Source organism: Cupressus sempervirens, chromosome 1, assembly GCF_028749045.1.
Source record: "Cupressus sempervirens isolate cs-2001-9-10 chromosome 1, ASM2874904v1, whole genome shotgun sequence".
Lineage (NCBI taxonomy): Eukaryota > Viridiplantae > Streptophyta > Pinopsida > Cupressales > Cupressaceae > Cupressus > Cupressus sempervirens.
This window is the reverse complement of record NC_143118.1, coordinates 273,280,548-273,301,903: the sequence shown is the minus strand read 5'-3', so window position 1 is coordinate 273,301,903 and position 21,356 is coordinate 273,280,548. Positions and strand designations below refer to the sequence as shown.

At 35.8% G+C, this 21,356-nt stretch overlaps 1 protein-coding gene across 1 annotated transcript; it reads left to right on the top strand.

The window, feature by feature from the left end:
• Window positions 1-3,136: 3,136 nt before the first annotated feature.
• On the top strand, window positions 3,137-4,702 carry LOC149577172 (putative inactive chitinase-like protein LaCIC). Its single transcript, XM_089822578.1, has 3 exons — window positions 3,137-3,656; window positions 3,774-3,921; window positions 4,011-4,702. The coding sequence occupies exons 1-3, from the start codon at window positions 3,176-3,178 to the stop codon at window positions 4,429-4,431; spliced, it is 1,050 nt and encodes a 349-aa protein (XP_089678704.1). The 5' UTR covers window positions 3,137-3,175; the 3' UTR covers window positions 4,432-4,702.
• The last annotated feature ends 16,654 nt before the right edge of the window (window positions 4,703-21,356 follow it).

Sequence of the window (21,356 nt, the reverse complement as noted above, 5' to 3'; positions counted from 1 at the left end):
ATTTGATGAATGTGTTATGCACTTAATTGGAACATGGCATGTGTCTATGAATGTGTTGTGCACTAGATTATTTAGTGCTCATCATTTGACAACATCTAAAATGACTATCCTACAAATATTAGTTGTCAAAAATTTAAAAATGGATCAAACAATGAAGTAGATACATGACACTGAGTCACTTCTTGCCAAAAATTCCTAAGAGGACAAGATAGAAGATGAGAGCCAAATACAAAGGATAAATAAGTAATAGAGTAACTGCAAGATTAATTGTAGGTGGACAACCCATTCAAAAGCATTTTAGAAGATATGGGTCACCCAAGGTGTTATACCATATACAATTGGCATCTTCATCTAGGAATCTAAAAAAGGTAAGAAACACTTATGAATTTTCATATTATTTATCAAAACACTAGCTCATGTCATATAATTTATTTATCTATTTTATAAGAACAATAAACTAAAAGTCATTTTCTTTTTTTTTAAGAGTAATTTTGTCCAATATCTATCATTAAAAACCTCCAAATGTGTCCCAAAAACAAAAGGCCTGCCCTACATATGATCAAATAGTTATCAACAAAAAAAAATCGACAACCTCCTCTTAAGATCTATAGATCATAACATAGTAAATCACCAATGTAAAGATGGGAATGAAAGTAGAGAAATACCAACACAATCAACACTAGGATTTACAAGGAAAATCTAGAAAGGAAAAAAATCCATGAAGAAGCTAATTCTCATGAAATGAAAAAAAATGGTAAATATGATTTTCTACAATAACACTAACTTCTTGAGATGCTCTCCACAATATGAAATGGCTCTATCGTAGACTTCACTGCCGAGATGGTCACGCCCTAGTGATACAATAAGGTTCACTATTGATAGAATAAGGATCACAAAAAAAAATCATATTTATTAATTATTTATAGACAAAATAATCAGCTTGAAAAATTAAAATTTTGTAATTGAATAATAAAAAAGAAATGTTAAAATTGATTAAACTATGACATTTAAATGAAATTATATAAAAATAAAATCACAATAATTTAATAGTGAAAAATACATCCTTCCATATGTTTTCTCATTTATTTTAAATGTTAATATTTTAATATAAACATAATATAATTTTATGTTTAATTGCACTCTATATACTTTGTCTTAAACTATTTATAATTGTATGTAGAGGGACATAATTTTAATCCAGTAAGCCAAATCAACTAGAAGGATCTCTCAAATGTTGTAAAACCACAAATAAATGTGCAAGTAACACTAAGAGTCCACTTAAACTAGATTTTTAGAAGTTAAAAATATGAGTTTGTTTGATTTCTCATGGGGAATTATATGTTGAAACTCAGATTGATTTGAATGGTCAACTAGCCCTTTTTATTTGCTCTCCATTGAGTATATCTAAAAATGGAAGCAAGTTAGATTAGATTTATACTTTAAACTCTAAACTAAATCCATGTTTATTATTTTGAGCAAGTAAATAGTGCACAACACTAGCCTTGCCTTCTTTGCAGTTGCAAGAATACATTACATATAGTTTGGCTTACAGAAGAAATCATACCTAACCACTAGACACAACAATTATTATGTCATGAGCTTCTTGATTATGTTGTATTGTAGCATTTGAATTATGGTCTCACATGTAGAGTGTTGAATGAATCCTCCAAGAATGCATCATTATTTTAATATTCTTAAAATCATTTTGAATCTACAATTAGAAGAAAAAAAAATCTTGTCTCAAATGGATGGCTAAAAATATGTTGCAAAGATTGAGGGTAGCCAAGGATACAACCACCAATTAACTAGCAACCTAAAGCAAGCAATAGGTTGTAGCTTGCAATTAAGACAACTTTGTTTTGCCACTTGCATAAATGAATGATTGACTTAAGATCAACATTCCTTCTTAATTTTTATCAGTGTGTGACTATGGTTTATGAGAAGGAAAATCATTGCCCTTCATGATTTCAGTCCTTTCATGGCCTGAATGTATGCACTAAAGTGAATCTTCATGATGTTAGGCACAATTTCAAACACAAAAACGTATATAAGCTTGCACTTTTGTTTCCTGCTATAAGCATACCCCTTGCACTTCTTTCCACGACATGTGTTAGTATAATTCATACATTATCAAATGGTGAGCCACTTTTTTTAAGGCATTTTAATATTAGATTGTACAAATCTTCAAAATAACATTTATTGCACATTATTTGGATGAGAAAATGGAGTAAAAGTAATGTTCTAGAAAAAATGGAGTAGAAGTAATGTCCTTGAGTATATTTTTTGAAGTTATCAAACATGTGATCTATATAGAATAGTATTGTACATATGTGAATTGCATAATGCCAGTGTATTTAATGTGTGAGTACAAGTACATTGTATTTTATTATAGGACTCCATTATCGAGAAAGTGAGACCTATATGCAATGTGGAGTCACATATTGTCCTATTATTTGTCTTCATTTTAATATTTTTCTATATTTATGAGACAAATGAGAATACATTACGATCAAGTAGTTTTCGAACAGTAGAGAACACATGAGAATACCACTTTTTTTAGGGCATTTTAATATTAGATTGTACAAATCTTCACAATAACATTCATTGCACATTATTTGGATGAGAAAAAATTGAGTGTTCTAGAAAAAATGGAGTAGAAGTGATGTCCTTGAGTATATTTTTTGAAGTTATCAAACATGCGATCTATATAGAATAGTATTGTACATATGTGAATTGCATAATGCCGGTGTATTTAATGCGTGTGTACAAGTACATCATATTTTATTATAGGACTCTATTATTGAGAAACTGAGACCTATCTGCAATGTGGGGTCGCATACTGTCTTATTATTTATCTTCATTTTTTATATTTTGCTATATGAATGAGACACACGAGAATACATTACGATCAAGTAGTTTTCGAACAGTAAAGAAAACATGTTGAATTAGTACATTCTGTTCAACTCGTGCTTCCCTTCTCTAGAAAGAGTTTGAGAAACTTTAATGGCGTGCGAGGCATGGATTCCCTGGAGGACAAGGTATGGATTAGATGGTAGAATGTGGTCCACATGAGCCAACACCAACACCACACGCGCTGTGGTTGTAAAAGAAGTCTATAAATAGGAGAGTTTCGAGCATATCCTGAGCAAGCATATCATCGACTTAGAGTTTAAGAATGGCGAGGGTAATAGTAATAGTAATGGTATTGTGTGCTGTGTTGGTTGTGGGCGTTCCTGGTGCATTTGGTCAGCAATGCGGGTCGCAAGCGGGCGGGGCCGTGTGTGCAAACGGGCTGTGCTGCAGCGAGTACGGGTGGTGTGGAAACACTGAACCCTACTGCCGTCAGCCCGGCTGCCAGAGCCAGTGCGACGGCGGAGGAGGATCCTCGCCCCCTCCTCCCCCTCCCACTTCCCCTTCCCCTCCCTCTCCCCCTTCCCCTCCTGGCCAAGGCGTGGCCTCCATTATTACCGAAGATGTCTTCAATGAGATGCTCAAGCACAGAAACGATTCCGTCTGCCCCGCCAAGGATTTCTACACTTACAACGCCTTCATTGCAGCTGCCAATGACTTCCCCGGCTTTGGCACCACCGGTAATCTGATCACTCAGAAAAGAGAGCTCGCCGCTTTCCTAGCCCAAACATCGCACGAAACCACTGGTAACTGACTGACTAATGATTTTGCATTCCGAGCAGCTTGTGTGATCTTATAATCTAATGAGCTCAATCGATATAACTTATAGAAAGTCATGTCATGCAATATCTGATGATGAACAGGTGGGTGGGCAACAGCGCCAGACGGTCCATACGCTTGGGGATACTGCTTCGTCGAAGAGATTAACAAGGCAGATTACTGCGACTCGCGGCAGGTTCCTTGCGCTGCGGGAAAGCAGTACTACGGCCGAGGGCCCATCCAGCTATCATGGTAACTTCGAGTTAAGTACTTATAAGTTGGTTTAGGTATTGGCTGGTTTTCCACTTCTGAATTGCATTGCATGTATATGTACTCTGCAGGAACTACAACTACGTGCCGGCTGGGAATGCCATCGGCTTCGACGGGCTGAACGACCCGGACATAGTCGCTCGAGACCCCGTCATCTCCTTCGAGACGGCGATCTGGTTCTGGATGACGCCGCAGTCTCCGAAGCCGTCCTGCCATGACGTCATGACGGGCGCTTGGACGCCGTCGCAGAACGACGTTGCGGCGGGCAGGAGCGCGGGGTTCGGAATGACTACCAACATTATCAACGGAGGGCTCGAGTGCGGGAAAGGGTCCAACAAGCAGATGGAGAATCGCATCGGCTTCTTCGAGAGGTACTGCCAGATGTTGGGAGTCAGCACCGGCCCCAACCTCGACTGCGCCAACCAGACACCCTATGGACTCGCCCTACCCCACGAATCTCTCTCCGCCAGTCATCTCTACCAGCAAGCCTGACTTTATGTTCTTCATTAGTCACTATGCTGCTGTCTTCTGCTCCTCATGTTACTATGTTCCTCTCTTGTTACTACTATTACTATGTTCCTCTCTTGTTACTACTATTACTATGTTCCTCTCTTGTTACTAGTATTACTATGTTGGTTCGCTCTGCTCTCACTGATCAGGGCTTAGTACGTTTCATGTTCACGTCATAAGGCTTACTGCCCCCTTGTTTAATGTACCCTCTGTTGTTGTTATATAAGCTACTAGTGTTTCTTCTCCTCCTTCACTTTCACTGCTGTTTGTGTCAAAATTTACCATCTCCCCTGTCACTGCTGCTGCTGATATTATTAGTTTGCTCTCTTTCGCATTGAAGCAATCTTAAACTCAACTGACGAGTATAACCGTTTCGAATTATATGATTTCATTCAGACACAGAGCTTACTTTAATCTAGTTCTCCACGAACGTGGTGCCATAATTAATGACAAAAAAACACCTCAATCAATCATGATCCCAAATATACCAGAGAAGATAAAGTTATATAATCGTTGCTAGGTTTGCATTAAATACTATTCTAATGTCTACAACTATTAAGATAGCAATATATTGCTATATATTTCATTCCATGATTACATATTGATAAAGTTGATTCTGATGACTATTGGTCCCTCTTTCCTAGGATGGTATTTTGTTCAATGCCCCTCTAATGGGAGTTAGCTAGCGGTTTGATGTTTTTTCTTCTTTAAATTCATATACATCTTGGTTGGGTTTCACTAATTTTCTTTCATCTTGCACTTTATTAAGATGCATTATTTTTTTGTATTTTTTTATTATTATAAAAAGATACAAAAATATTAATAATCATCTGGACGTATGAAAATATAAAATATTTTATTTTATTTAATAAGGTTGAATTTATTAAATGTAAGTGCATCTTAAATTAAATAAATAAATATTAATAAGTTATATAAACTTTGAGATTATAAGTATTAAATTATTTAAATATTCTAAAGTCTGACTGATTCTGCTACTATTGCCTGCATTTCATGTCAATCTACTCTACTATATTACTTGCGCTATGCTATTATTATCCTTTGATAGTCTGTGCCGCCCATAGCTGAGATCTAATATTTTCACCATGCTTTCCTATTACAGGTTGTTTGGGGAAAACTGTTAAAAAAAAAGCCACAAAAATCCTCTTTCCCGCTCCATTTTCATTTATCATTATCCTCATTGTAATTTTCAATGCATTTCTATTGGTCCCAAATGATTTTTCCCTGTAGTCTTTTTCATTATGTTGTCATGCAATCAATTTGGAATAGGTGTAGTTCCATATGTTCTTTACACAGCTCAAAGCACGTGCCCTTTGCACGTTTCCCTAACATTCTATGGTGTTCTTCATTGCGTGGATCCTGCTTTGTTTATTGAAATAATTGTTCACTGATATGGGATTCCTTTATTAACTATCTTCACTTTACCGTGGTAGCTATTTTAGGCACTTCTTAGTTGGTGATCATCAAGTGTTCTTTTATGACGTCTCCTATTGGTCATTTTATTTTCTACCCTTACTGCGCTTCAATAACAGTTTGTTTTCTTTCAAATGTATACCTTTTTCATGCAGCAAATGCATTGGAATTTCAAATTTTCTACAGAATTGTCATGCCCTATTGTTAGAGTATGACTTTTATTTAGAGCTTCTGCGTTATAATTCATATTTCCTCACCTCTTTAAGATGTATGCTAGAGGAGGATCAGTGACCACTATAGCAACTAAATTCCTATAAAATACCACCACAAATGGAGACATTCCATGGCTTAGTGCAATTTTTGAGATTATATTCATCCTTGCAAAACCAATCTGAACTATTATCATGGTCATGCATCGCTTTGAGTTTTCCCAAAATGCTGATAAACCCCCACACCCACAGTTTGCAACTTTAGCCATTCTCCCTCTCTAATTTTCTACCTTTTTGTGGGTCTCTCCTACTAAAATGGTGTGTGTGTGTGTGTGTGTGTGTGAGAGAGAGAGAGAGAGAGAGAGAGAGAGAGAGAATAATGAACCATTTTAAAACTTATGTCAAAACAAAAACAACACATGTTGTGCATGCTATGTTGGGCTTCGCCTTTTTAGAAACTGCATCATCCCTAAATGATTTTTAATTTTTTCCTACAATGTTTAAACTAATTATTGTTGATAAAATATTGTATAAACTAATTATTCTTGAAAAAAGATTGTATAAGCTATTTTTCCTAATTACAATCATTTTAGTTCTAGTTTTTCAGAGAACTTATTGGAAATTCAACATATTTTAGGATTTTTTTTTAAATTGGAAACTCTCATTTTTCGGATGCAATTTTTCCAAATTTAAACTACATATCTTCGTTTTTAAAAGAAGAAAAAAAGGGACAGATTGTTTTAGTTGTTTTTATTTTTAGGACTGACATTGATAATCAATGGTTTCAGGAATTCGAATGAATAGTTAAAAGTTATCTTTTGCAAGTTTTTAACGTTGTTCAAAGCATCTTTATAGGTTTTGATTTTTATCAGTAGAAAGAATTTTGTGTGATATTATTTTCTTGCATCAAAAGGCAAATCCAAATACTTGTGTTATTATAAGGCAACTATAATGTTCCATCATAAATAGAACCATTGGTTATTCTCTGTTTGTTGAATTTATGATGGTCATAGAGATGAAATATTTGGAATCCTGAATAAGTAAGCTTTCAATGAAGATAAAGTGATTACCACCTATAGGCATGGTTCACTAATGTTCATGATCTGAATTAAATCTTCAGATTATAATACCTGGTGTGAAACCTGCGGTATTGAAATAATAATAATAAACAACAAGATTGCCAACCAAAAACTGAACTCCATTCTGTTCGAAATATGAGTTTATACAAAGATGGAGGATCTCAAGGGTCACTAAAATCCCCTTAGAAAACGAAAATGAAGAGTCATTAAATGTTTAATACAATTAAACTTATTCAAACAATCAAAATTATCAAAAAACTATATAAAAATTTAGGTCTACTTGGACAATGCATAACTTTCTAGTCCTAGCTCCGATTTGTAAACCGCTTACTTCGTTGGAAAGCTGGTCAAAAACTCTAGAACCAAAATTAGGACATCAAATCAAGATTGGCTGTCCCCGAGGAAGATTGTCCCAGAAATGCTCTGAAGGCCTTCAAAAATGCAATTTACTGAGACATAGAAAAATACCGAAGAATTTTATTATTTTTGTATTTTTTTACTGCCAACCTGATCATTCCTCCCCCCTTGAGAGGCAATGGGCCCCATTGCATTAATCTACTGCAACAAGTGAGGAAATTGTGCTTCAATTTGCTCCTTCGTCAACCACTTGCCTTGATGAGGATGCTGACCAGCTCGAACCACGCGATATAGAGGAATATCTTGATTTCGCAGAGTCTTTAAAATGACTTCAGTAATATGGTCACACTGGGCTGGAACAGTAGCAGATAAGTCTGTGACTTGAATATGTTCAGTAGCTTGGGAAATGTCCAACAAAGGAGCAAAATAGGGTCTCAACAATTCCACATTGAAAACTGGGTGCAGTCCCAAAAATGATGGTAAATTAAGTTCAAAAGCATTCTCACCAACTTGCTTGATAATAGTATATGGGCCATAACGAAGAGGACGAAGTTTCTTGTTTGGTCCATGAAGGCGCTCTTTCTGAAGATGTAACCATACCTTGTCACCAATCTGAAACTGATGAGGAGTGCGATGTTTATCGTGCCTCTCTTTATACTTATGATTACTCTGCTCCAATATCTCATAAACTTGTTGTTGTAGGTGCCTAATGTTGTTAATGAATTTTTCTGCTCTATCTACCTCCTTGTCACTATTCAGTAGGCTTTCAGACTGTAGAACTGGTAGTGCAACATCCATTGGTGCCAATGGCTGATATCCAAGACAAACCTCAAATGGACTATGCCCTGTAGTACTATGTAGTGCACGGTTGTAGCTGTGTTGCGCGTAGGGTAAGCTTTCATCCCATGTGCGAGGATGTTTTGAATGATACATCCGTAAGATATGAATGATCATTCGATTCACTACTTCTGTCTGCCCATCTGTTTGGGGGTGGAATGCTGTAGACTTTGTCAACTTTGTGTCCATTTTATCCCATAGTGTGGACCAAAATTTGCTGATGAATCTGCTATCCCTATCAGAAATAATGCTTTTGGGTAGCCCAAAATGAACCCAAACATGTTCAAAAAATAACTTCGCAGTCTCTTCTGTAGTAATCATCTTTCTACATGCCACCATAATAGCCATTTTAGAAAACCTGTCTACCACAACATATACATAATCATGTCCCTGCCTGGTGGTTGGAAGCCCTGACATAAAATCCATCGAAACAGATTGCCATGCTTTATCGGGGATAGGTAATGGTAAGTATAGACCCAACTTACGGTTTGTTGGCTTTGCAATTGCACAGGCTGCACAAGCTTGTATATATGAAATGATGTCCTACTTCATTTTTGGCCAATAGAAATGTTTCTGAAGGATAGAAGTAGTCTTACTAATGCCAAAATGTCCTGCAACACGACTATAGTGGGCTTCCCAGATCATTTTCTTTCGTTCCTCAATGGGTACACATATATGACCAACATGGAAAAGCAACCCATCCTGCAAGTAAAAATCATGGATATGCTTTCCTTCAACCAAACTATTATAAGTATTAGAAAAATCAGGGTCAACACCATAGAGTTGTTCCCATGTGGATGATTGATGACCACACAAATCCAACACCATTGTCAAACCTGCAATTGGAGGCCTACTCAAGCAATCTGCCACTTTGTTACTGCTTCCTTTTTTATGACGGATGTTGAGGTGAAATTGTTGTAGATAAGCTGACCATCTTTGATGCCTGTCATTCTGTAACTTCCCTTGTGTCTGCAAGAATTGAAGAGGTTTATGGTCTGTATGTATAATTGTCTCCTTTCCTAGTATGTAGTGTTTCCATTGTTTGCAAGCCTGAACAACATCATACAACTCCTTGTCATAAGTGGGGTACCTATGTATTGTATCAGAAAAAGTTTCACTGTGATAGGCAATAGGATGCCCATGTTGCATGAGCACTGCACCGAGAGCATAATCAGACGCATCAGTTTCTATCTCAAATGATTGTTGTAGATCTGGAAGGGCCAATACTGGTGCTGAACATAATCTTTTCTTTAACTCCTCAAATGCTTGTTGTTTTTCCTCTGTCCACTGAAATTTTGCTTGTACTCCACCCCTTAATGATTGATTGAGAGACCATGATATATGTGAGAAATTAAACACAAATCTACGATAGAAGTTTGCTAAGCCCAAGAAGCTGCGAAGTTCTGTTAAATTTTTAGGAGATGGCCAATCTCGGATTATCTGAATTTTTACTGGGTCCACATGAACACCCTCAGTATCAATTATATATCCTAAGTATTGAATACTCTGTACACCAAAAGAGCACTTCTCCATGTTGGCATAAAGTTTTTGTTGTTGCAGAGTTGAAAGGACTTGTTCAACATGCTGCAGATGCTCAGGCCAAGTCTTGATGAAAATAAGTATGTCATCCAAATAAACTACTACAAAGGAATCAATAAATGGTCTAAGCACATCATTCATCAACCTCATAAATGTGGCTGGGGCATTTGTTAGACCAAAAGGCATAACCAACCATTCGAACAAACCTTCCTTAGATTTGAATGCAGTCTTCCATATATCTGTTGGATCAATTGGGACTTGGTGATATCCAGATTTCAAATCAATTTTTGTAAAAAATTTAGCCCCCCTAAGTTGGTCCAATAGATCATCAATTCGAGGGATTGGATATCTATTTTTCACAGTGATTTTATTCAATGCCCTATAATCAATACAAAGTCTCCAAGTTCCATCTTTCTTTCTAGCAAGGACAATTGGACTACCACAAGGTGAAGCACTTGGACGAATGTGTCCTTTTTGAATTAACTCTTGAATCTGTCTCTTGATCTCATCATTTTCTAGAACTGATCTCCTATATATTGGCTCATGTGGTAGTGGTGTGCCTGGGATTAAATCAATAGAGTGCTTGACTTGACAGTGTGTTGGGACTCCCACTGGTGATTTAAATACACTATGATATTCTTTCAACATCTTATCCATCTGATTCTTTTGGTTTTCTGTTATGGTTACCTTAGCATGTGTATTAAGGACCACTGACTTTGTTTGTTCAGAACGAACCATGAGAAGAACAAAAGGCCCAGTTTGAGCAATCAAACGTTTGCATTGTTTAGCACTAACTAAAGAAGCAGTTTGTTTTGGACATACCTCTGGTATTCGATACCTCTTCTCGCCAAGCTTGATTGTCTCCACAACCAAAATCCCAACATTGCCCATGATGAAGTCTCACGCACATTGCTCATTATGACTGTTAAAAATAGAAATCTATAACAAGCATACAAACACATCACAAATACTACATGACCATGGTATTGTCTAGGTAGCAAAATTCTAATCCAAATAAACTCCTCCAAAAAGGGGAAAAGGAAAGTCACCTTTTGTAAGTCACATCAACTTCACTACCTTGCTAGTAATGCACATGCAAGTCCTAAAAAAATGCAATTGCCAAATCCATCGCACATCGCTCGTTATGACTGTTAAAAATAGAAATCCGTAAGAAGCATAAAAACACATCACAAATACTACATGACCATGGTATTGTACCTAGTGACATTCCAATTCAAATAAACTCTCCCAAAAAGGGAAAAAGGAAAGTCACCTTTCACAAGTCACATCAACTTCACTACCTTGCTAGTAATCCACATTTAGTGGTGATTATAATCAACCTGACTTATAGTGGTAGCATGATAACCCCTTTGGATTCGCATTCTCTCTCATCATATGCTTTAATGGTTATCCTTTGTTGATGTCTAAGAGGTCTTCTGGAAGCCCCAAGAAGTGGATCATCTTCAATTTACATAGGTTTAAACTAGATCCATTATCTATAAGGACTTCAATGTAGAGCAAAAAATTATGGTGGTGATCAGGACCATCAAAATCTTTTTCTATGAACACAAGGTGTTGTTGTGTGGCAAGATTTCTAATAGTGGCAGTGAATTCGGATGCATTGATGTTTTCAAGGACACAAGACTCTAAAAGAGCAATTTCAAGGATTTCTTTGTAGATAGGTGAGGTGGTGAAAAACTATAGAATAGATATTTGTGCAATAGTCTTCCCTAACTAAGAAAAGACATCATAGTGAGAAGTTGATCTATACAAAGTGAATGGCATGGTAGACATGTGCGGAACTGATGGATTGGGGTGATATTGGGAGTGGAAGCTTGCAAAGTAATCCTTCCCCATTGAGTGGTTGCATCACAATCAGCTACTTGTAATACAAGGATATTTACATGGGTGTCTACCTCTTTAGTGTGTCCATGCATGGAGTCAAAGCCACATACATCATTTGTTTCTATTTTTCCACACAAGGAGTCAAAGGAGGACATGTGGTTAGTAGAATAGTCATAATGGAGTGCATTAGATGTGGAAGCTCAGATGATATTGTTTGTGTTCTTGTTATTTCCATTATTATTGGCATTGGTGTAGTTAGGGAATGACTTTTGAAGGATCTTCAGCTTAGCATTTTTAGACAGTGGTCCTCCTTCAACCTCAATTTCCCTGTCATCGACAAGGTTTTGGATGAAGATTTTGAGCTTGATACACTTCTTAGTGTCATGTTGTTTGATGCGGTGGTAATTGCAATATTCATTATCTCTATACCACTTGGATTTGGGTTGATTTTCATCAAAAGGTCGTGCATTTGGAAAAACTATCAAATTGTTTTCTGGAATATGGCATCTAAGTGTTCATGAAAGATAGTAAACTTTCTATTTCAGTCATAGTCATGATTGTAGTTGTCGTTTGTATTGTTGTTGTTATGAGGGAAGAACTATGGTTGATTGCAAGGTGGTTAGTCTTTCTAATTGTTGTTTTGATTCTAATTCTAAGGGTCATGGTTTGAATTATTGTTGTTTTCATGAAGATAGTTGTTATTATTTCCACCTTGAGGATTTTGCACACTCTTGACATCAGTGACACCATCATGGGTAATGCCTTTGTTTTTGGACCAGAATTACAATTTTCTATTTTTGTTTGTTTCATTAGTTGATGATGACGAACTATAGTGTTTAGTGGAACCCTTTTCTAAGAGTCCATTTTTTATGTTCTTTCCTTTCTTGACTAATGTTGCGAAATATTCAGGACTAGCTATCTTCATTTGGAAAGACATCTTTTGGATCATTTTTTTATGAATATGTCTACAAGGTGTGAATCTTAAATTTTGTAGGGCATGCAATTTGGAAGGTGTTACCATATTTGTAGAAAGTGAGAAATTGTTTCACTAGTTCTTTGTTTTGTGTTGCACAAATCACTCAAGGAGGCATGATGTTCAAGATTGTATGAGCATTGGGCTATGAATTTTCCTCTCAAGCCATTGAAGGAGGTGATGGATCCTCTAGGTAAGTTCATTAGTCATTCAAGTGCAGGGCCTCCAAGACTTCGTGTGAAAATCCTTTTAAGTTAATCCTCATTATAGGCAACTTCTTGACATAAGAAAGAAAACTCTTTAAGATGTGTGAGGAGACATATTTCCCCTATATATTTGTCAAATTTGGGAATCTCAAAGTTTAATGAAATGGTATCATGTTGATAGATCTATCAAATGGAAAAGGGAAATTTTCCTCAAAAAAAAAATCTTTCATCCCTTTGTTTCTCATATTGTGGACCAAACTCTAGAGTTCATCTAATCATTAGGCTATATCCTGGGTTGGTTGTATTTGTGATGGCTATTAATTGATATTGAATCCACCTCAAAAGTTGTATGACTTTCCAAATGGATTATAGGGCAGTGGTGGATTATTGGGTGGTGGAGGTGGAAGTGCACCACTTTGACCAATGTATTGATATGTAGATATTAAAATCAGCATAGATGTTTTCAACATACTTATTGGCATGTGGAAATAAGAGGAATACATTGGTTGTGTCAAGGCTATCATTTAATGGATAGGTACTTGCCCAATGTTTAAGCATCCACGTCTGGACTTGTTAAGGTTGACTATGTAATACTAGCATGTGTGGTTCTGTCTGGCATAACACTAATGATTTGATGAATGTGTTATGCACTTAATTGGCACATGGGTTGCACTGGAGTTGATGTAGGTATAGAACTAGTTCTCACTATAGGTTCTTTTCCTTTGCTAGATTTTTATGCTATGTTGGGATTTGGCAATACTAGAGCACCATATTTGGTGATTTTGTAGGGACATTAATAGCATCCTTGACAAGGTTTAGGAAGATCTCTCTTTTTTTCATCCTAATAGATTTTTTCAACATTTTGAAGTTGTATGGGTCAGCAAGAAAAGTTTGAACATCATTAGAAATGTCATCATTTTCAATGGGGTCTTCATCTTGATATACTTCTTGTTATTGCATATAGTGGTGTTTCAAGAGATATTTTTAGGTTCTTATATGGGTGTCGAGATAGGCATAGCAAAGTTTTTACTAGGGTGAAATATGTTCCCCAATTATGTTGATTAAGGAGGGAAAGGGTTATCCATCTCTTTTTGTCTTACTGATTCCAATAAATGAGACATGTGGTTAAATGTGAATTTGTCAAATTGTGTTTGTACCATAATTTTGTGACCAAAACAACGGGTGAAAGCTTGTAGAAGGAGAAAATGTGAGAGAGCAACTAAACCTTATACAGCAAAATGGAAAATACCTCAAGGGTTGTGTGATATGTTATTGTTTTGATGATGACTAGAGCATAAAAAAACCTAAATGTGTACAAAAGACCTTGTTGATTCTACAAACCAAGTGTGATATAGGATAATAGTATCTCTTTCCTACCAAAAATGGACAAATGATCTTTAGGAAAGATAGGACATCGAAAAGAGGATTCAATAATTGGAGATGGACTTGTGATCCCAAATGAGTGAGTGCGACTATGATGAATGTTTGCTTGTGGATAAAGGTCTAGTGTCATAATCCCAAAAGTCTTGCTACCTAGAACTAAAATTGAAAATTATTGGCTCTTGATGTTTGATTTTGAACAGAGAATCATGACTAAGGATTAAGGTTCAAATGATGATGCTCTTTGGAGGAAATTTTGAAAATGGAAGACTAGAAGCTTTGTAAAATATGGGATGGGGATAGATTGATGTGGAAAATGAGGATGATATGGCCACTATGTGTTTAGCTAATCTTCTAGCTCTAGAAATAAAAATTTGGGGTCTACTCCCAGGAAAGTGAACCATTCTTGAAATTTGGCATTGTACTAGATTTTATCATAGTGATTGTACTTATCATCTTCATTTTTTTATGTCCATAATGGCGTATCAAAATTTTTTATCACTATCTGCTAGGTTATTTCTTTCCTTGTAGGCAAATGGTTTGGATAATTTCACCTTCTTAAGTTTGACTTTGTCAAATATGGCAAGAAAAAAAATCCCAATTCTAAGACCAAGAATAAGAATTTTACAAAATGTTCTGACAAAAAGACCCAGTGAATATCAAATATCAGACCAAGTACAAGGACATATGCAAATAACTGTAGGTCAAGAGGACCTACCTAAAACCATTTTTCTTACTAAATATTTAGCTCACCATTTCACTCGTTTGGACCTATTTGATGTTTGTATTGGTTTTGGATTTTAAACACTCAAGCACACTAAATACATCAACAACCCTATTAAGGCTTCAAATAGGATTTACAATGATCAACTAGAGGGCATCCTTAATATACACAAGTAATCTGAGGCCCAAATCTATAGATGGAATAAAATAGTGCCACACAGTTGAGAGGAGACGGTAACCCAAATCTCCACCTTCACTTCCCAAAGGTATAAAGTTCTTTGGGGCTTAGAAAAGAGTGAAAAAAAATTAATTCAAAGAGAGGTATCTTTGGATTCACCTCCTGATATTTATACTCCTCCAGAACATAGGAGTTGTGGTCATCCCAAGGGGTGATGAAATCCCCAAGCAGGCCTCCTAAAAATAAAACAAGACCACTTATTTCTTGTGCACTCAAGGTAACCCAAAAGTGTGAGAGGAGAGCATATGTAAGTGGCCTCAAGGTTTAAAAGAAACTTATTCTTTTCCAATTGAAGCTTTCAATTTTTTTCTCTACTCTCAAAGACTCGTGTTTAAGCATGCAACATTCTTTCCAACTTGACAATGTCATCAACATAATAAATCAAGGTTCGTTAACAAAAATAAGTTGATCAACAGAAACATAAGCTCCTTTAAGTCATTCAAGATTAAGTGTATTCATTTTAAGCACCAAGACCAAATGTTTCATAGCAAGCTTCTTTGTCCCTTAGGCATTCAAGATTGTATGAGATGTTTTAAGCCCAAATAAAAATATTTTATCGTATTCTTTTTTAATCTTTAAGAATTCAAGAGTGTTTTTTCCTAGATCTAACTAGCCATTCCAATAAAAAGCCTTGTCAATTCTTTTAAGGCACTCAAGATTGTGTTTGAACATCCATTCTAATGCAAAGCTTGTCCATTCTTTTAAAGCATTCAAGATTGTGTTTGAACATCCATTCTGATGAAATGTGTGTATTTGTGTAATATTACCTTTAAATGCATTCAAAAATTTGTTAGGATTTTATGAGATTATTTTTCAATATTCATTCAAAATAAAATTGATTAAACTATACAAGTTCATTTATCCCCTAGTGTTAAAAGTGCTCCAAAGTTTGTCTCCTACAATAAAACCTTATCAGTAATCCCTGTATTTCAAATAGATAATGATTTGTGTATCAAGAAGTTTAAAAATATTAACCAATCTACCAAATATATGAAACAATAGATTCTAGGGATAGATGACAAAATATCAAAGACGACAGTAAAGAACTAAGCAATTTATACCTAATACTTACACTTGTAGATCATAGACGACAGGGTAGATTTAGAGATGGAAAAACATGCAAATGCCAAAATTAGTAGAGATGACAAAGAATTAAGACTACAAGACTACAACCACCTATAGCATAGACAACAAAACCTAAGATTCGCAAAGAGGAACACAACAGTACACATAGTAGATAAAAAATTCAATTGCCAAAATGCAGATGATAGAGTTAAATCCGCAGAGACATTAAAACATGAAGATGAAAGAACAAGGTATGGTTTCAGTTTTAAGGTGAGTTACTAAGTTTTTCAATGGTGTAGATGCCTAACTAAAGAGATGCTGATTTGCGAAGACAAAAAAATGTCTACAAAAATGACATTGCACCTAAACAGAGATGGCAATCTGTTGTTTTTCTAGAAATCTCCAAGTTTTTTGGCCAAATTTCTCTTGAAATAGAGATTTGGGCCCCACCAAGCATGCCAAAATGTATATGAAAAACCTAATGTGTTGAGAGTACATGTAAATAAGTAAAAATTAGTAGCATGTGCATATATCAAGATTTGAATCAAACAAAAGACTACTAACTAACTTGAGTTTCACTATACTAATGCAACCAATAAAAAGGAGTCTCAAACAACCTCGAAGCAGCTTAACACAAACACCCAAATGAGACTTTGTTGGTGTGCTCAAGATTGAGGGATGTGGATTTGTTATACTTAATTAAAACTATTAAATTCCAAGATAATAAAAATGTGAATGAATTTATTCTATATGAGTGAGGAACACTTCAAGATAAGGTTATGGAATAATCCATTCTTAAAAGCATTCTAGGAAATGGAGATGGATGCAAGAAATGAATCTAAGAGTGCAACTCTACCATGCATATGCAAAATAATGTAAGAAGTAAACAACTACCAAAGGGTTAGTACTAAAATCTCTCAAATCACTAGGAAGCTCTAAGCATACACTAATATGATAACATTGCATATGGAGGAGATGGAAAATTTTTGAGACAAGGGCTCTATTTATAGGCTTAAGGGAGACCTTATGGAGGTGGCATCGATGTGGCATCCACATAGGTGTCACAAGGGAGACACATGGGCTAAAGGACAAGCCATGCAAAAGTAAAAATTAGCCTTTATGATTTGGGTGGCCCAAGATTTGCTCATAGATGTGTGAGCAATTTTGGGGATAGGATTAGGGAACAAGGATGTAAGAGACTTTTTGGAGGAGTTAATGAAAAAGGCCTTTGGCTAAATAGCCTAAAAATTGCACTTGATTTGACCATTTCTTGAATTTATTAATTAATTTAACAATCGCAGAACTGTGGTTTTGTGACTTATTAATTAATTAATTATTTAATTCAATAAACCATCAAATCAAATGCATTTGTTTGGATGCATAGATGTCATCATGAAAAAGGGGGCTCCGAGGGATTGAGTTTCTCATACATGTGTGAGCAACCACTTAGGGGATAAAAGGTGTTTAAAGGGGAGCTTAAGATTAATAAAGTGGGTTTAGCAAGTGGGTAGGCTTAGAAGGATGAGAGTGATGGGTGGTAAGCTAGGTTTTAGGTGGGATTAGGATTAAATCAAATAGGATTTAATATAATTATAGGATTAGAGAATTTAATAAAGTGGATGGAATTAAATAAATTGGAATTTATTTAAAAGGGGATTTATGGAGCACTATGCATTAAATAAATTTAACACATTAGAGAAGATGCATTTAAATTAAATTTAAATACTTTAGAAAAGTGAACCTATTTAATTAAATAAGTAGAGGAACATGAAAAATATAATTAATTAAAAAATAATTAATATAGTGTCAAGAAAAATAGTAATAAATTAATATAGTATTTTGGGATAATTTTAAGCATGTACAAGAAGCTATCTTCATGGCCTCTAAAAATAGGAATGAAATAATGTCTATATGGTAAATGATCCATCTCAATGAAATGCATGTGTATCTAGTCACTGCAATCACCTAGTACATAAGATCAAATATTGAATACATAGTGCAGTCCATCAAAGAAATAAATAAATAGAACACAACCCCCCTATAATGTTGAGAAGTAAGACATGAAGACTAAAAATAAATGCAATATCTCTTGAAGATAGAAGAACCGGGAACATCAAGAGTGCAAAAGAAGTACAAACACCTATAATGGCATGAATCATCAACATGTCATGAGGCTAATGTCATGGAAGGAACACTCACTTAACAAATGAAGATGGTGAATATGGCCAACATGAAACACCCTAAGCCACTTTATAATATAGTGTGAATACAAGAAAACACAAAGATGTGCAAGATCCCTAAATGCAATAGAGTGGCACTTTATCTTAGTGCGGTTGCAAAAATACTACAAAAGCATGTCAACAAAGATCAAAAGAGACATAAGGTTGATACAAGAGATAGTGAAACCCATGAAAAATCATCAAAAGCAACAAAATCAATCCTTGGACTTGAAACAACCAAGATATCCACTAGAATGCAATAAAGCAAAAAACTAAATGAGATGTGCCTATAGTAGAATCTAGGAAATAGAATGTCTCAAGATATGTCATTGAGAGTGCAAAATAAAACCTCCAGCTTTGACTACATAAACTGGAAAGAAAACAACATCAAGTGTCCAAATAAACTACACCATCATAATGAGCTCAAAATCATCTTTTCGATGATATCTCATTTACGAAAAATAGAGTCTAGATGAGCAAGTTGTAGGCCAAAAAAATACATGTAGATAAAAAAAGAGCTAGAAGGGAAAAATAAAAAATTACCACCTTGGGATTCATGCCAAAATGCCTTAGGGAAGTGTGTCTACCAGTAAAATAATTACCTCGGGAAGCATGTCAATTTCATACCAAAATCTATCTAAATTTCAGTACTAAAAATCTCAATCTGCCTGCCAATAATCTCAATTTGCATGCTAAATAATCTCACTTTTTGTGCCAAAAATCACAAAACAATAACCTTGATAAATGTGCCCAATCTAGGAGCAATATATTTTTGCCTCAAATTCCACCTGTGTCTAAATTGGACAAATTTTATATGAAAATAGGGGTTTTGGTGTGCTCTGAGCTCAACGGTTAGGTCTGCTTGGGCTCAAAGTGCACCTAAAAAGGTAACCCCCTAGATCTAACGCAGTGCAATGTAGGATTATCCCCAATAGAGATGTCCTAGCCCTAGCTATACAACCATGCAGTAGAAACACAACAACAAGAAACAATAATTCAAGATTTGATACCAAATTATAATTCTTTATTCATAGATATAACTGATTACATGCAATGTGTTGGGTTGTAATGCCTTCCTAGTTACGGGAAAATACAAAGCAAGTAATATTTCAACAAGATCCCTCAAGATTCAATCCAAACACTAGCTAGTCTAGATCCAAACTCTGGTAGAAACCCCCAAGGAAGATCTAAACTTGTGCTCACAAGCCCCCAAGCAATCTCCTTATTTTCCAAGCCTCAACTACTAGCTCTCTTCCAAAATGTGCTCTTCTAGCTCCTCCACTTCTCCATCATGGAAGAATGTTGCCTAAAGACTTCCCTACAACCCCTACTTATACCAATCTAAGCCACAAGTTCACCCATAATAGAAATTAAATACAAATACATATATTAAATGCCACAAGTCAGCCAACAACAACAATTAAATGCCCAAAATAATTGTCTGAGTAAAATTGCAATATCTCCTACCTTTGAATGAATTAGAACTTGTGCTTTGGATTGTAGTTAGTACTCTAGGCTCTCTTCAATCCTCAAAATTTTCATCCTCTAACTCATTGTGGAAAATTAGTTACATGGCCTACAATAGGCACCAAATTCCTAAGCAATGTCGAGCTTCATAGATCATGCCAAGCAACCAAAGACCATGTAGAGTAACCAAAGACCATGACGAGTCCCAAGACCATGCCAATCTCCAAAGACCATGCCAACCTCCAAGACCATGTCAAGCTCCATAGACCATGTTGAGCTCCTAGACCATGTTGAGCTCCAAAGACCATGTTTAGTCTCATAGACTATGTCGAGCTCCATAGACCATGACGAGTTCCAAGACCATGTTGAGCTCCATAGACCATGTTGAGTTCATAGACCATGCCAAGATCCTAGATCATGTCGAGCTCTTAGAGCATGTTGAAAACCAATCTTTCTTTGATCGTGTAGCAGTCCACGCACCTTCCAAAACAACTACTAAGCCTCTTCCCATGAACTCCAAAGTAGTCACCAAGAAAACCCAAGATGCTCTTGCATCAGACTTCCCAAGTAAATAGAAAAGTGTCTCCCATACTTTGATTCAAAAGAAAGAGTAACAACCACCTTCATCTTCACCAAAGGCTTCGACTCCAACAAGGAAAAGAAAAATAATCTGCACATCATCCACATCTACATCACGTCAAACACCAAAATCTCAACCACCCAATCAACATGCTCACTCCCAGGAACAAACTAAACATAATACTTCATTAGAAAACCCTCATCCACATCAACAATGAATGAATCCACACTAGTAGCAACAAACTCCATATCAACAGTAATATGTAGATCTTCATCAACACATACCAAACTCTCAATACTAGCAATCTCATTTCTCAAAACAAGATGCTCTACAATATATAGCTCACCACCAATAGCAACCAGATCATTCACAACCAAGCACTCTACAATTTCCATGTCAGATCCAACTAAATGATAATGAAAGCCAACCTCTATCCTAGCATCAACAAGGTTAGGAATATCTTTAGCAACAACCTCTAGCTGCTCTACAAGTTCTGTATCAAACTCCACAATCTGATTAACAAAACCAAACTCTTCCACGACGACCTTGGTATGCCATCTTCTGTCATGAACAAGTCTCTTAACTAGCCAAACAACTCTTTTCTAGATCGGTAGACTCTAGCTCCACAAACATCTATGAAATTCCTTCCTCACCCCATCTTTAACTCAATTAGTTAAGCTAGCTTCAAATTGAGCAACCACCTTCTTAGTTCGATCAGCCAAACTAGCTTCAAACTGAGTAGACATATTAGAAAAATTC

Bases quoted from the DNA above. Each gene is read 5' to 3' on its own strand.
- LOC149577172 (XM_089822578.1), top strand. From the start codon at position 3,176: ATGGCGAGGGTAATAGTAATAGTAATGGTATTGTGTGCTGTGTTGGTT. The intron at 3,657-3,773 runs GTAACTGACTGA...GATGATGAACAG, and splicing joins AACATCGCACGAAACCACTG to GTGGGTGGGCAACAGCGCCA. The intron at 3,922-4,010 runs GTAACTTCGAGT...TGTACTCTGCAG, and splicing joins GGGCCCATCCAGCTATCATG to GAACTACAACTACGTGCCGG.